Source organism: Oncorhynchus tshawytscha, linkage group LG12, assembly GCF_018296145.1.
Source record: "Oncorhynchus tshawytscha isolate Ot180627B linkage group LG12, Otsh_v2.0, whole genome shotgun sequence".
NCBI lineage: Eukaryota > Metazoa > Chordata > Actinopteri > Salmoniformes > Salmonidae > Oncorhynchus > Oncorhynchus tshawytscha.
Window position 1 is genome coordinate 15,122,490 of NC_056440.1, and position 17,995 is coordinate 15,140,484.

General features: G+C 43.2%; 1 protein-coding gene across 1 annotated transcript; it reads left to right on the plus strand.

Moving 5' to 3' along the window:
* Nucleotides 1-285: 285 nt before the first annotated feature.
* On the plus strand, nucleotides 286-16,952 carry slc35d2 (solute carrier family 35 member D2). Its single transcript, XM_024438227.2, has 12 exons — nucleotides 286-492; nucleotides 7,687-7,720; nucleotides 7,911-7,997; nucleotides 8,192-8,259; nucleotides 8,448-8,519; nucleotides 8,628-8,696; nucleotides 8,852-8,954; nucleotides 9,513-9,605; nucleotides 9,718-9,785; nucleotides 15,424-15,502; nucleotides 15,745-15,827; nucleotides 15,938-16,952. The coding sequence occupies exons 1-12, from the start codon at nucleotides 335-337 to the stop codon at nucleotides 16,083-16,085; spliced, it is 1,062 nt and encodes a 353-aa protein (XP_024293995.1). The 5' UTR covers nucleotides 286-334; the 3' UTR covers nucleotides 16,086-16,952.
* The last annotated feature ends 1,043 nt before the right edge of the window (nucleotides 16,953-17,995 follow it).

Here is a 17,995-nt window from a genome sequence, read left to right on the forward strand (position 1 = left end):
TGGAAATGAATTGTAAATAATCATGCAGCAGTCCATTTGATTCAGCAAAATGACATTACGTCTATTTGGCACTAGATGTATTTCTCCTCCCTTCTATGCAAAAAGTAAAAGTACAGATAGGCCTATTGCTTATAATCTTCCATGAATTATGCAATTGTACACATTTCCTTCATAACACTTTTTCACAGCAACTATACGGTGTATGTGACAATAAAACTAAAACAAATACGAAAAATAATCGCTGCCTGTTTGAACAATCCCCGCCCAGTCTAATAAACACTTCCTCCACACGATCGTGACAAAGCCAGAGTGAAAGCAGCGGAGATCATTTCACATGTTGACGATTACAACTATTCTTGAAGTAATGTCTACCTCAGCTAACTTGGCAGAAGCCGAACATTCCGGGTTGTTGAAGTTTCTCTCTGCTGCGTTCTACGCCGTCAGTTCATTCTTGATCATTGTTGTTAACAAAACGATTCTCACAAACTACAGGTAAGATCGTTTCGTCACTGCAGTACTTACTGTGCAGAGGTCACTCGCTAGAAATCCTTTACAAGTGGTGCTTTCAAGACAGCTGGGAACTCGAAAACAATCGAGGGTAAAATCATGACGTAAGTGGTCTTTAGGTCGGGAAGGTCGGAATTCCAGAAAGAGGCCCGAGTTCGACTTGGCATTTCGAGTTGGATGACCGTTCAAATCTTTTTTTTTTCTAGTTCCCAGTGGTCTTGAACGCATGTAGTGGGAACTCGGATATTTCTCGGATATTTCCGAGTTCCCATGGGTTTTTAACGCGGCATGAGCATAGCAGCTGGAGCAGTGGTTGGGTATACGCCGTATATCCACTTTTTCTGTGGCTATTGCCCATACTCCACGTCTTAATCCTCACCATGCGTATCAAAGTAGTGGAGTGGAGGTATACACCGTATCAATTAATAAGGCTGAAGGAACAGATCAGAATGTTTAGCTTAAATTGTTGATAAACTATTTATTTCTTAACATTTTAATTGTGCCAATATGCACACATCGGTAGGCCTACGAGCAAATGTTCCAAAATGCAATTGGCTGGAAAACACCGTTCTAAATGCGTACCTTCCATACCAGCGCTTTCGTGGACAGAGATGGAAATATCCTTTAGAAATTTAGAAAGAGGGGTGATCTAAAGAAACAACAGCTATCATGGGTTGGTATTAGGCCCTAATCTATAGATTTCACATGACTGGGAATACAGATATGCATCTGTTGGTCACAGATACCTTTAAAAAAGGTAGTGTCGTGGATCAGAAAATTAGAACGTTTCTGATTTGACCATTAGCCTCATGCAGCGAAACATTGATTGGGCTGTTGATTGCACATCTCCTTCACATAGAGTTGATCGGGCTGTTGATTACACATCTTCTTCACATGGAGTTGATCAGGCTGTTGATTACACATCTTCTTCACATGGAGTTGATCAGGCTGTTGATTGCACATCTCCTTCACATGGAGTTGATCGGGCTGTTGATTGCACATCTCCTTCACATGGAGTTGATCGGGCTGTTGATTACACATCTTCTTCACATGGAGTTGATCAGGCTGTTGATTACACATCTTCTTCACATGGAGTTGATCAGGCTGTTGATTGCACATCTCCTTCACATGGAGTTGATCGGGCTGTTGATTGCACATCTCCTTCACATGGAGTTGATCGGGCTGTTGATTGCACATCTCCTTCACATGGAGTTGATCGGGCTGTTGATTGCACATCTTCTTCACATGGAGTTGATCGGGCTGTTGATTGCACATCTCCTTCACATGGAGTTGATCGGGCTGTTGATTGCACATCTCCTTCACATGGAGTTGATCAGGCTGTTGATTGCACATCTCCTTCACATGGAGTTGATCGGGCTGTTGATTGCACATCTCCTTCACATGGAGTTGATCGGGCTGTTGATTGCACATCTCCTTCACATGGAGTTGATCGGGCTGTTGATTGCACATCTCCTTCACATGGAGTTGATCGGGCTGTTGATTGCACATCTCCTTCACATGGAGTTGATCGGGCTGTTGATTGCACATCTCCTTCACATGGAGTTGATCGGGCTGTTGATTGCACATCTCCTTCACATGGAGTTGATCGGGCTGTTGATTGCACATCTCCTTCACATGGAGTTGATCGGGCTGTTGATTGCACATCTCCTTCACATGGAGTTGATCGGGCTGTTGATTGCACATCTCCTTCACATGGAGTTGATCGGGCTGTTGATTGCACATCTCCTTCACATGGAGTTGATCGGGCTGTTGATTGCACATCTCCTTCACATGGAGTTGATCGGGCTGTTGATTGCACATCTCCTTCACATGGAGTTGATCGGGCTGTTGATTGCACATCTCCTTCACATGGAGTTGATCGGGCTGTTGATTGCACATCTCCTTCACATGGAGTTGATCGGGCTGTTGATTGCACATCTCCTTCACATGGAGTTGATCGGGCTGTTGATTGCACATCTCCTTCACATTGAGTTGATCAGGCTGTTGATTGATTGCACATCTCCTTCGCATAGAGCTGATCAGGCTGTTGTTGTTGTTGTCCCACTCCTATTTAATAGCTGTGCAAATTTGCTAGATATTGGCGGGAACTGGAACACACTGTCGTACACGTCAATCCAGAGCATCCCAGACGTTCTCAATGGGTGACATGTCTCGTGAGTATGCAGGCTATGCGAGAACTGGGACATTTTCAGCTTCCAGGAATTGTGTACAGATCCTTGCGACATGGGGCAGTGCATTATCATGCTGAAACATGAGGTGATGGCAGCGGATGAATGGCACGACAATGGGCCTCAGGATCTCATCACAGTATCTCTGTGTATTCAAATTGCCATAGATAAAATGAATTGTGTCCGTTGTCTGTAGCTTATGCCTGCCCATACCATAACCCTATCGCCACCATGGGGAACTGTATTCACAACTTTGACATCAGCAAACCGCTCACCCACACTACGTTTACCATCTGCCCGACACAGTTGAAACCAGGATTAATCCGTGAAGAGCACACTTCTCCAGCGTGCCAGTGGCTATCGAAGGTGAGCATTTACCCACTGAAGTTGGTTACAATGCCGAACTGCAGTCAGGGCAATACCCTGGTGAGAACAACGAGCATACAGCTTCCCTGAGACGGGCACATCGCGCACCGCTCCCGAGCATACTACTTGCCAATGTCCAGTCTCTTGACAACAAGGTTGATGAAATCTGAGCAAGGGTAGCATTCCAGAGAAACATACGAGACTGCAACTTTCTTTTCTTCACGGAAACATGGCTCACTCAAGACACGCTATTGGAGTCGGTACAGCCAGCTGGTTTCTTCCGGCATCGCGCCGACAGAAACAAGCATCTTTCTGGTAAGAAGAGGGGCAGGGGGGTATGCCTTATGATTAACAAGACGTGGTGTTATCATAACAACATACAGGAACTCAAGTCCTTCTGTTCACCTGACTTAGAATTCCTCACAATCAAATGTCGACCGCATTATCTACCAAGAGAATTCTCTTCGAATATAATCACAGCCACATATATTCCCCCCCCCCAAGCAGATGTATCGATGGCCCTGAACAAACTTTATTTGACTATGTAAACTGGAAACCACATATCCTGAGGCTGCATTAATTGTAGCTAGGATTTTAACAAGGCTAATCTGAAAATAAGACTCCCTAAATTCTATCAGCATATCGATTGTGCTACCAGGGCTGGTAAAACCCTGGAACATTGTTATTCTAACTTCCGCGATGCATATAAGGCCCTCCCCCGCCCTCCTTTCGGAAAAGCTGACCACGACTCCATTTTGTTGCTCCCAGCCTATAGAAACAGACTTAAACAGGAAGCTCCCTCGCTCCAGTTTCTTCAACGCTGGTCCGACCAATCTGATTCCACGCTTCAAGATTGCTTCAATCACGTGGATTGGGATATGTTCCGCATTGCGTCAAACAACAACATTGACGAATACGCTGATTTGGTGAGCGAGTTTATTAGCAAGTGCATTGGTGACGTCGTACCCACAGCAACTATTAAAACATTCCCAAACCAGAAACTGTGGATTGATGGCAGCATTCGCGCGAAACTGAAAGCGCGAATCACTGCTTTTAACCAGGGCAAGGTGACCGGAAACATGAACGACTACAAACAGTGTAGCTATCCCCTCCGCAAGGCAATCTAACAAGCTAAGCGTCAGTATAGAGACAAAGTAGAGTCGCAATTCAACGGCTCAGACACAAGAGGTATGTGGCAGGGTCTACAGTCAATCACGGATTACAAAATGAAAACCAGCCCCATCGCGGACCAGGATGTCTTGCTCCCAGACAGACTAAACAACTTCTTTGCTCGCTTTGAGGACAATACAGTGCCACTGACACGGCCCGCTACCAAAACCTGTGGACTGTCCTTCACTGCAGCCGACGTGAGTAAAACATTTAAAAGTGTTTACCCTCGCAAGGCTGCAGGCCCAGACGGCATCCCCAGCCGCGTCCTCAGAGCATGTGCAGACCAGCTGGCTGGTGTGTTTACGGACATATTCAATCAATCCCAATCTGCTGTTCCCACATGCTTCAAGAGGTCCACCATTGTTCCTGTTCCCAAGAAAGCTAAGGTAAGTGAGCTAAACGACTCCCGCCCCGTAGCACTCACGTCCGTCATCATGAAGTGTTTTGAGAGACTAGTCAAGGACCATATCACCTGCACCCTACCTGACACCCTAGACCCACTACAATTTGCTTACCGCCCCAATAGGTCCACAGACAACGCAAACGCAACCACACTGCACACTGTCATAACCCATCTGGACAAGAGGAATACCTATGTGAGAATGCTGTACTACAGCTCAGCATTTAACACCATAGTACCCTCCAAACTCATCATCAAGCAGTCTCGAGCCCGCCCTGCCCAACTGGGTACAGGATTTCCTGACAGGCTGCCCCCAGGTGGTGAGGGTAGGTAACAACATCTCCACCCCGCTGATCCTCAACACTGGGGCCCCACAAGGGTGCGTTCTGAGCCCTCTCCTGTACTCCCTGTTCACCCACGACTGCGTGGTCATGCATGCCTCCAACTCAATCATCAAGTTTGTAGATGACACTATAGTGGTAGGCTTGATTACCAACAACGACGAGACAGCCTACAGGGAGGAGGTGAGGGCCCTCGGAGTGTGGTGTCAGGAAAATAACCTCTCACTCAACGTCAACAAAACAAAGGAGATGATCGTGGACTTCAGGATTCAGCAGAGGGAGCACCCCCCTATCCACATCGACGGGACTGTAGTGGAGAGGGTAGTAAGTTTTAAGTTCCTCGGCGTACACATCACGGACAAACTGAATTGGTCCACCCACACAGACAGCGTGGTGAAAGAGGCGCAGCAGCGCCTATTCAACCTCAGGAGGCTGAAGAAATTTGTCTTGTCACCAAAAGTACTCACAAACTTTTACAGATGCACAATCGAGAGCATCCTGTCGGGCTGTATCACCGCTAGGTACGGCAACTGCTCCGCCCACAACCGTAAGGCTCTCCATAGGGTAGTGAGGTCTGCACAATGCATCACCGGGGTCAAACTACCTGCCCTCCAGGACACCTACACCATCCGATGTCACAGGAAGGCCATAAAGAACATCAAGGACAACAACAACCCGAGACACTGCCTGTTCACCCCGCTATCATCCAGAAGGCGAGGTCAGTACAGGTGCATCAAAGCAGGGACAGAGAGACTGAAAAACAGCTTCTATCTCAAGGCCATTAGACTGTTAAACAGCCACCACTAACATTGAGTGGCTGCTGCCATCATACTGACTCAACTCCAGCTACTTTAATATTGGATTTTTTTTAAATGTATCACTAGCCACTTTAAACAATGCCACTTAATATAATGTTTACATACCCTACATTACTCATCTCATATGTATATACTGTACTCGATACCATCTACTGCATCTTGCCTATGCCGTTCTGTACCATCACTCATTCATATTTCTTTACGTACATATTCTTTATCCCTTTACACTTGTTTGTATAAGGTAATAGTTGTGGAATTGTTAGGTTAGATTATGGGTTATTACTGCATTGTCAGAACTAGAAGCACAAGCATTTCGCTACACTCGCATTAACATCTGCTAACCATGTGTATGTGACAAATAAAATTTGATTTGATTTTGATAGTTTGTGCAGAAATTCTTTGATTGTACAAACTGTTTCATCAGCTGTCTGGGTGGCTGGTCTCAGTCTCCAGCAGGATATGCAGGTCCTGGGCTGGTGTGGTTACATGTGGTCTGTGGTTGGAGTCCGGCTGGACGTACTGCCAAGTTCTCTAAAACGACGTTGGAGGCTGTTGTAGAACATTCAATTCTCTGGCAACAGCTCTGGTGGACATTCCTGCAGTCAGCATGCCAATTGCACGCTTCCTCAACTTGAGACATCTGTGGCATTGTCCCATTTTAGTGTCCTTTTATTGTCCCCAGAACAAGGTGCACCTGTGTGATGATCATGCTGTTTAATCAGCTTCTTGTTATGCCACACCTGTCAGGTGGATGGATTGTAAAGGAGAAATGCTCACTAACAGGGATGTAAACATAGTTGTTGCCAAAATTTGAGAGAAATAAGCTTTATGTGCATATGGAAAATTTCTGGGATCTTTTATTTCAGCTCATAAAATAGGGTGGGTGTAATTTGGTGTAACATTCCAACAGGAATCTGTTCCAAAAACTTCGTAAAGTACAAGGTTGCCAACAAACAACGTACACAAAGTAGGTATCAACTCACCACGTAGCTTATTCTTAATGTTTGTCCATTGGCTACCAGAGTGAGGACAGACATTTTTCAGAATAAACGATGGGAGTGAAAAACTTAATGAAATAGCCCACTCCCTACCCTGTGTCTTATTATGCCGCTATACAACTTTTTTATGCGTTGTTTGTTGGCAGCCTTGTTATTTTACAACGTTTTTGCAACAGATTCCTGTTGGAAGTTTCCATAAATTATACCCACCCCATGAAACATGGGACCAACACTTTACATGTTGCGTTTTATATTTTTGTTCAGTATAGCTACAAAGTAGCCTGTGGCTATCTGGCAGAATTATATGATTATTTTCACCAATCCAGTGGCCATTTGTTTAGCAAACTCTGTCTCATGTGCGCTACAAACACCAGTAGCCAAACGAGCAGTGCTAGAATTAATAAAGGTAACTTCACTCAAACCTACATATCTTAGATTTTTCCTTGACCTCAAAAGTGGTCTGCTGATGTGATCTAAGGATTGTTGTGGACTTAGAACATCCAATTTTGTTATTTTTCTATTAAAAAAAGTGTGACCGATTGAAAAGAATGGGGGAAATTTGAAACCTGTGAATTTCTGTCTCAGTTGAGTCTCCATTTATCTGTTTCAATAATATGCCTACTATTAGCCTACCAAGACCAATATGGAAGCAAAGGTATCTGATCTTTTTAGGTTATTAAGAGTGTATGTCACAATGTGTCATATGATTTGTCTTCACATAGGGTGCCGTTCCTTCGGGTTGGCCGTTTGGAATATTTGAGCTACATTAGAGTATACCTACTTCCCCGGGCAACACTGGGCTTGAAGCTCCAACAGGCAGACAGTTGTTATGGGGTTGTTACAGTTTATTAAAACGTTGTCTTTATTGACCAATAACATCTCTTTTCTCTCTCTTAGATTTCCCTCGTACATGTTTCTAGGAATTGGACAGGTAATATACCTCAATTCGGGATTCTTGAGGTAGAAGTTGCACAACAGATATACCCTCAGATTACCTTCATATCATCATAACCAACAAACCAAATTGTTGATGGAAAAAATATCTGATTCAATGTCAGTAACGCAAAATTGCCATCTTCTCATAAATATCAAACCCCCTCTTGATTTCCCCCTTTTTCCAGATGGCCACTACAATCATCATTCTCTATGCTGCTAAAATTAACCAAACAGTTCACTTTCAAGACTTTGACAGAAGCATTTTCATCAAAGTAAGTGTTTTTATTAAGTGAAGTAAGTGTGTGTTATTCTTGTTTCAATCCTATGCCTGTCTGTCACAGATGCATACAACAAAAGGTGAACCACAATAAGTCTCAAAGAGTCAGATGTTCCAAGATATATTTTTGCAGTTTGCCATCAATATAACATCTTGAATTCATTCATTAAATTAATGATTGCTATACAGATCTTCCCTCTACCTCTGCTGTATGTTGGAAACCACATAACAGGACTGGCGGGTACAAAGAAGTTAAGGTACAATGGAGTCTAAATTCAAGAGTGAAACTTAATGCATTAGTTTCAGATATCATCTCAATTACAGTATGTACAAGTTAAACACCAACCTCTACTCATAGGGACTTAGACCAGTGTTGCCAAGCACTCTGACAAATGCATTTATAAAAAAGCAGACAAATGTGATTGATCAATTTAATCCTTTACAGTTTACCCATGTTCACAGTCTTAAGGAAGTTCACCATATTGATGACAATGATCATGGAAGCAAGGATATTGAAGTTTGTGGCCATTTTTTCACATCTGTATATTTTATTGTCATCAACTGCTAATTTACAGTTCAGTTCAGCCTTATAGTATTAACATGTGAATTTCAATATCCTCTCCAGAAAACAAATCCCTAGTCGTCTGATCTACAGTGTTTTGGCCATCGTTTTTGGAGCATTGGTGGCAGCAAGGTAAGTTGCAACTCAAATGTTCACACTGTTAACAAATTCCTGTTGAATGAGCTACTCTTCTCTGCTTGATATTACTTCTGAAAACATCAAAGATACTTTGAAGGAAGTCTTCATTACCATTATGAATAAAATGTTCCCTTTATTTTCTCCTATAGCTCTGACTTGGCCTTTGATGCCGAGGGCTACACATTCATTCTGCTTAATGATGTCTTCACTGCTGCCAGTGGTGTGTACACCAAGAAGAAACTGGGAACTGAGGTAGGACACATTCTTGCCACACTATAATAATAAGAGATAACACATTGATTTTGAGCACGTAAACTTGTTTTATTTTTTTTTTCTAATAAAATCCCAGAATGGTTCTGGATACTTTGAAAATACCAAGCACCTGATACTAGATTCTCTTTACAGGTAGATACTTCCAGTTTTCAGATTAAGATATTCTTTAACAGACACAGGAGACTGCATACATATTTCTAAGGCAGCTTGGATGAATCCAGGCATCATGTATGTTTACATTCCAGCCATGTGAGGAAAGGTGAGGAGGTGAGGTATTGCTGACCTGAGCTCTATTGGTTGCATTGTGTAGGGTCTGAATTTGCATGATAATGACCTAATTGTGGCCAGGTTAAGTGATGTTGATTCATTTGTTAGGATGCACACTTGTAAAGTAAACAGTGCAGTATGCCTAACATGGTTGATCATTTTACCTTTAAGCTCCAGCAACACTCTCCTCTTATAGTTGAGAAGTTGAATAACTAACTGTTTTGTGTAATACTGACTCACGTAAAATTGTATTTTCAATTTTTTTTAAAGGGCCTTGGAAAATATGGGATCTTATTTTACAATGCATTCATCATTTTCATTCCAACTCTTTTGGCTAGTGCTTTCACTGGGGATTTACACAAGGTAAATGCATTTCCCTTTTTCTCAGGATATACATTGATTTTAGGCACAGATCTAGGATCAGCTAATCCCTGTCTGTTTGACCTTGCCTCTGTGTGTGGTTTTGTGTTGACAGGCCATTACATATGAACACTGGTTGAACACCCCCTTTGTTACTTGCTTCCTTATGTCCTGCATCTTGGGGTGAGTGTACACATTACTGAAAGAGAAACTGGCAGCATATCCCTTTCTCTATGGCTGTTAAGAGGCATTGTTCCACCTAAACTAGGCAGTTTAGTATGTTGATGTTCAACATTGTAAGAGCAATGAAGTGTAGACTGAATGAGGATATACAGTGCCTTGCGAAAGTATTCGGCCCCCTTGAACTTTGCGACCTTTTGCCACATTTCAGGCTTCAAACATAAAGATATAAAACTGTATTTTTTTGTGAAGAATCAACAACAAGTGGGACACTCATGAAGTGGAACGACATTTATTGGATATTTCAAACTTTTTTAACAAATCAAAAACTGAAAAATTGGGCGTGCAAAATTATTCAGCCCCCTTAAGTTAATACTTTGTGGCGCCACCTTTTGCTGCGATTACAGCTGTAAGTCGCTTGGGGTATGTCTCTATCAGTTTTGCACATCGAGAGACTGAAAATTTTTCCCATTCCTCCTTGCAAAACAGCTCGAGCTCAGTGAGGTTGGATGGAGAGCGTTTGTGAACAGCAGTTTTCAGATCTTTCCACAGATTCTCGATTGGATTCAGGTCTGGACTTTGACTTGGCCATTCTAACACCTGGATATGTTTATTTTTGAACCATTCCATTGTAGATTTTGCTTTATGTTTTGGATCATTGTCTTGTTGGAAGACAAATCTCCGTCCCAGTCTCAGGTCTTTTGCAGGCTCCATCAGGTTTTCTTCCAGAATGGTCCTGTATTTGGCTCCATCCATCTTCCCATCAATTTTAACCATCTTCCCTGTCCCTGCTGAAGAAAAGCAGGCCCAAACCATGATGCTGCCACCACCATGTTTGACAGTGGGGATGTTGTGTTCAGGGTGATGAGCTGTGTTGCTTTTACGCCAAACATAACGTTTTGCATTGTTGCCAAAAAGTTCAATTTTGGTTTCATCTGACCAGAGCACCTTCTTCCACATGTTTGGTGTGTCTCCCAGGTGGCTTGTGGCAAACTTTAAACAACACTTTTTATGGATATCTTTAAGAAATGGCTTTCTTCTTACCACTCTTCCATAAAGGCCAGATTTGTGCAATATACGACTGATTGTTGTCCTATGGACAGAGTCTCCCACCTCAGCTGTAGATCTCTGCAGTTCATCCAGAGTGATCATGGGCCTCTTGGCTGCATCTCTGATCAGTCTTCTCCTTGTATGAGCTGAAAGTTTAGAAGGACGGCCAGGTCTTGGTAGATTTGCAGTGGTCTGATACTCCTTCCAATTCAATATTATCCCTTGCACAGTGCTCCTTGAGATGTTTAAAGCTTGGGAAATCTTTTTGTATCCAAATCCGGCTTTAAACTTCTTCACAACAGTATCTCGGACCTGCCTGGTGTGTTCCTTGTTCTTCATGATGCTCTCTGCGCTTTTAACGGACCTCTGAGACTATCACAGTGCAGGTGCATTTATACAGAGAGTTGATTACACACAGGTGGATTGTATTTATCATCATTAGTATGTCAATATGTCTTGTCCATTGCTGTTCTGGTTAGTGTTTATTGGCTTATTTCACTGTAGAGCCTCTAGTCCTGCTCACTATACCTTATCCAACCTATTAGTTCCACCACCCACACATGCAATGACATCTCCTGGTTTCAATGATGTTTCTAGAGACAATATCTCTCTCTTCATCACTCAATACCTAGGTTTACCTCCACTGTATTCACATCCTACCATACCTTTGTCTGTACATTATACCTTGATGCTATTTTATCGCCCCCAGAAACCTCCTTTTACTCTCTGTTCCAGACGTTCTAGACGACCAATTCTCATAGCTTTTAGCCGTACCCTTATTCTACTCCTCCTATGTTCCTTTGGCGATGTAGAGGTGAATCCAGGCCCTGCCCTGCAGTGCCTAGCTCCACTCCTATTCCCCAGGCGCTCTCTTTTGACGACTTCTGTAACCGTAATAGCCTTGGTTTCATGCATGTTAACATTAGAAGCCTCCTCCCTAAGTTTGTTCTAGTCACTGCTTTAGCACACTCTGCCAACACGGATGTTCTAGCTGTGTCTGAATCCTGGCTTAGGAAGACCACCAAAAATTCAGAAATTTTAATTCCAAACTACAACATTTTCAGACAAGATAGAACTGCCAAAGGGGGCGGTGTTAGCCTGCAGAGTTCTGTCCTACTATCCAGGTCTGTACCCAAACAATTTGAACTTCTACTTTTAAAAATCCACCTCTCTAAAAACAAGTCTCTCACCGTTGCCGCCTGCTATAGACCACCCTCTGCCCCCAGCTGTGCTCTGGACACCATATGTGAACTGATTGCCCCCCATCTATCTTCAGAGCTCGTGCTGCTAGGCAACCTAAACTGGAACATGCGTAACACCCCAGCCATCCTACAATCTAAACTTGATGCCCTCAATCTCACACAAATTATCAATGAACCTACCAGGTACCTCCCCAAAGCCTTAAACACGGGCACCCTCATAGATATCATCCTAACCAACTTCCCCTCTAAATACACCTCTGCTGTCTTCAACCAAGATCTCAGCGATCACTGCCTCATTGCCTGCATCCGTAATGGGTCAGCGGTCAAACGACCTCCACTCATCACTGTAAAACGCTCCCTGAAACACTTCTGCGAGCAGGCCTTTCTAATCGACCTGGCCGGGGTATCCTGGAAGGATATTGATCTCATCCCATCAGTAGAGGATACCTGGATATTTTTTTAAATGCCTTCCTAACCATCTTAAATAAACATGCCCCATTCAAGAAATTTAGAACCAGGAACAGATATAGCCCTTGGTTCTCCCCAGACCTGACTGCCCTTAACCAACACAAAAACATCCTATGGCGTTCTGCATTAGCATCGAACAGCCCCCGTGATATGCAGCTGTTCAGGGAAGCTAGAAACCATTATACACAGGCAGTTAGAAAAGCCAAGGCTAGCTTTTTCAAGCAGAAATTTGCTTCCTGCAACACTAACTCAAAAAGTTCTGGGACACTGTAAAGTCCATGGAGAATAAGAACACCTCCTCCCAGCTGCCCACTGCACTGAAGATAGGAAACACTGTCACCACTGATAAATCCACCATAATTGAGAATTTCAATAAGCATTTTTCTACGGCTGGCCATGCTTTCCACCTGGCTACTCCTACCCCGGTCAACAGCACTGCACCCCCAACAGCAACTCGCCCAAGCCTTCCCCATTTCTCCTTCTCCCAAATCCATTCAGCTGATGTTCTGAAAGAGCTGCAAAATCTGGACCCCTACAAATCAGCCGGGCTAGACAATCTGGACCCTTTCTTTCTAAAATTATCTGCCGAAATTGTTGCCACCCCTATTACTAGCCTGTTCAACCTCTCTTTCGTGTCGTCTGAGATTCCCAAAGATTGGAAAGCAGCTGCGGTCATCCCCCTCTTCAAAGGGGGGGACACTCTTGACCCAAACTGTTACAGACCTATATCTATCCTACCATGCCTTTCTAAGGTCTTCGAAAGCCAAGTCAACAAACAGATGACCGACCATTTCGAATCTCACCATACCTTCTCTGCTATGCAATCTGGTTTCAGAGCTGGTCATGGGTGCACCTCAGCCACGCTCAAGGTCCTAAACGATATCTTAACCGCCATCGATAAGAAACATTACTGTTAACCTTATTCATTGATCTGGCCAAGGCTTTCGACTCTGTCAATCACCACATCCTCATCGGCAGACTCGACAGCCTTGGTTTCTCAAATGATTGCCTCGCCTGGTTCACCAACTACTTCTCTGATAGAGTTCAGTGTGTCAAATCGGAGGGTCTGCTGTCCGGTCCTCTGGCAGTCTCTATGGGGGTGCCACAGGGTTCAATTCTTGGACCGACTCTCTTCTCTGTATACATCAATGAGGTCGCTCTTGCTGCTGGTGAGTCTCTGATCCACCTCTACGCAGACGACACCATTCTGTATACTTCTGGCCCTTCTTTGGACACTGTGTTAACAACCCTCCAGGCAAGCTTCAATGCCATACAACTCTCCTTCCGTGGCCTCCAATTGCTCTTAAATACAAGTAAAACTAAATGCATGCTCTTCAACCGATCGCTACCTGCACCTACCCGCCTGTCCAACATCACTACTCTGGACGGCTCTGACTTAGAATACGTGGACAACTACAAATACTTAGGTGTCTGGTTAGACTGTAAACTTTCCTTCCAGACCCATATCAAACATCTCCAATCCAAAGTTAAATCTAGAATTGGCTTCCTATTTCGCAACAAAGCATCCTTCACTCATGGTGCCAAACATACCCTTGTAAAACTGACCATCCTACCAATCCTCGACTTTGGCGATGTCATTTACAAAATAGCCTCCAATACCCTACTCAACAAATTGGATGCAGTCTATCACAGTGCAATCCGTTTTGTCACCAAAGCCCCATATACTACCCACCATTGCGACCTGTACGCTCTCGTTGGCTGGCCCTCGCTTCATACTCGTCGCCAGTTTGGCTCCATGTCATCTACAAGACCCTGCTAGGTAAAGTCCCCCCTTATCTCAGCTCGCTGGTCACCATAGCATCTCCCACCTGTAGCACACGCTCCAGCAGGTATATCTCTCTAGTCACCCCCAAAACCAATTCTTTCTTTGGCCGCCTCTCCTTCCAGTTCTCTGCTGCCAATGACTGGAACGAACTACAAAAATCTCTGAAACTGGAAACGCTTATCTCCCTCACTAGCTTTAAGCACCAACTGTCAGAGCAGCTCACAGATTACTGCACCTGTACATAGCCCACCTATAATTTAGCCCAAACAACTACCTCTTTCCCAACTGTATTTCATTTATTTATTTATTTTGCTCCTTTGCACCCCATTATTTTTATTTCTACTTTGCACATTCTTCCATTGCAAAACTACCATTCCAGTGTTTTACTTGCTATATTGTATTTACTTTGCCACCATGGCCTTTTTTGCCTTTACCTCCCTTCTCACCTCATTTGCTCACATTGTATATAGACTTGTTTATACTGTATTATTGACTGTATGTTTGTTTTACTCCATGTGTAACTCTGTGTCGTTGTATCTATCGAACTGCTTTGCTTTATCTTGGCCAGGTCGCAATTGTAAATGAGAACTTGTTCTCAACTTGCCTACCTGGTTAAATAAAGGTAAAATATATATACATTTTTAAATTAGTCATTTAGGTCAACATTGGATCATTCAGAGATCCTCACTGAACTTCTGGAGAGAGTTTGCTGCACTGAAAGTAAAGGGGCTGAATAATTTTGCACGCCCAATTTTTCAGTTTTTGATTTGTTAAAAAAGTTTGAAATATCCAATAAATGTCGTTCCACTTCATGATTGTGTCCCACTTGTTGTTGATTCTTCACAAAAAAATAGTTTTATATCTTTATGTTTGAAGCCTGAAATGTGGCAAAAGTTCGCAAAGTTCAAGGGGGCCGAATACTTTCGCAAGGCACTGTACTTCCTTACCAACCGGAGGCAGAGCAGAACACTGAGACACGCCCCACCTTAGCCTTGGCGTGGTCCCATTGGGCTCCATTGTTGCCGACAACTTCCTCTAACAATTCTCAGGACATATCAAAACATTAAATAGACCCCCAGTAGAGGGTGGTGATGGCCTTATTAATAAGAAGAGCTTGTGCTTCTCTCTGTTTCAGGTTTGTGCTGATGTATTCAATAGTGCTGTGTAGCCACTACAACTCAGCACTCACCACCACAGTGGTGGGAGCAATTAAGGTAAGAAGAACAACTGGAACAGTAACATGTGGGTCAATATGTTTGTTCCTAACATTTAGGGTTATATTGACACAGCTGGGTCAGGGTCAGTGAGCACAAAAGGGGAAAAACGTGTTTTCAAATGCAACCCTGATGCGAATGCCTATGGGGAATTGTATTCTGATCATTTCCATCTCATGAGTCCACATACCCATGAATATCATGTCAAGTCAACTATATAGTGTATCAATTGTTTCCCTCAGAATGTTGCTGTGGCCTACATCGGTATGTTTTTAGGTGGAGATTACCTCTTTTCATGGACAAACTTCCTGGGCTTGAATATATGGTAAGAATAGATTCATGTTTTATTTACACATTAGCAAAAGAAACCTGTGGCTATACCATTCTATTCTGTCTTTGCCAATGTCCAACTCTGTAGTTCTCTCTTCTCGTCAGTATATCAGGGGGACTTGTGTATTCCTACCTGACGTTCCACAGCAGCAGCAAACCATCCCAATGCAATGGAAGCAGAATCCAGAAAAAACAGGATCAGCTGAAGATTCCCATTATGGAAGATTCCACAGACAGACTCCTTGTAAAATAAGTTATCTTTATTTAACCTTTTATTTTATCAGGGTCCCATTGAGACCAAGGCCTCTTTTTCAAGGGAGCTCTGCGTGAACACAATTTGTAAGTGAATACACCTGCGATACAACTGGTCATGATGCCAGTTTATTTTCTGTACTGTAAGCACAACCCTTTGTAACTGCTCCATATTGTAGCAGACGTTCTTACATTTGATGTTTTAATGTAACTTTATGAAAAATTATGATCATACTTTTGACAATGTTTATTATTTGTGTTGCAAGTTGAAACCTGTCATTTTTATTGTGTTGTCAAGACAAGTGGTGTTATACTATACATACTAGTACATGTGTAAATAGCAATGGCCACTAGTGGTTACTAAGCAACCTGTGAAACCAATGTGTACTGAGAGACATACTGTAGTGTATTGAGCTGTATATTCAAGGACAACTGAACTGCAGTGTAGTGATGATGAAGCTCTTACCAACAATTAGCATAGCAATAAACTAGAAGGAATGAACCCATCTCCTGGATCATGATCATTGATGGTGTTTATTGAAGACCAACAAGTACCAACAGTGTGGACTGCCTATAAAGAGAAACTGTTTTAAACATCAACAATGTCATCTCTACAAAGCAAGTCAGAACATTTCATATTAAGGCCTAAAACGCACAATGCTATGGTCTGTTAACATGGTGGGAGGGAGAGTGAATTTCATAATCATTTAAACATCAACTTCAAAGCTCTTGTACTGTAGATTGTGTGCAGGAGATTTGTTTTCTCTTTTTCAAACAAACAAGTTGTGGAATATATTAACTGACAAAACTTAACTTTTTAACCAAATAATCAACGAAGTGTTCAAAATACATCAAGATATATACACTACACTTGGGTTGTTTTGATTATTAACTAAGTTCCAGTTTAACCTGTGCTCTATCAAATGTATTGGATGTATATGTATATGTATTGGACATGTCATCCCACTGGACACAGATGTCAATTCAACATCTAAACTCAGCAAAAAAAGAAATGTCCTCTTTTCAGGACCCCGTGTTTCAAAGATAATTTGTAAAGATCCAAATAACTTCACAGATCTTCATTGTAAAGGGTTTAAACATTGTTTCCCATGCTTGTTCAACGAACCATAAACAATTAATGAACATGCACCTGTGGAACGTTCGTTAAGACACTAACAGCTTACAGACGGTAGGCAATTAAGGTCACAGTTATGAAAACTTAGGACACTAAAGAGGCCTTCCAACTGACTCTGAAAAACACCAAAGGAAAGATGCCCTGGGTCCCTGCTCATCTGCGTGAACGTGCCTTAGGCATGCTGCAAGGAGGCATGAGGACTACAGATGTGGCCAGGGCAATACATTTCAATCTCTGTACTGTGAGAGGCCTAAGACAGCACTACAGGGAGACAGGATGGACAGATGATCGTCCTCGCAGTGGAAGACCACGTGTAAAACACCTGCACAGGATCGGTACATCTGAACATCACACCTGCGGGACAGGTACAGGATGGCAACAACTGCCTGAGTTACACCAGGAACGCACAATCCCTCCATCAGTGCTCAGACTGTCCGCAATAGGCTGAGAGAGGCTGGACTGAGGGCTTGTAGGCCTGTTGTAAGGTAGGTTCTCACCAGACATCACCGGCAACAACGTCGCCCATGGGCAAAAACCCATTGTCGCTGGACCAGACAGGACTGTCAAAAAGTGCTCTTCACTGACAAGTCACGGTTTTGTCTCACCAGGGGTGATGGTCGGATTTTCGTTTATTGTCCAAGGAATGAGCGTTACACCGAGGCCTGTACTCTGGAGCAGGATCGATTTGGAGGTGGAGGGTCCGTCATGGTCTGGGGCGGTGTGTCACAGCATCATCGGACTGAGCTTGTTGTCATTGCAGGCAATCTCAATGCTGT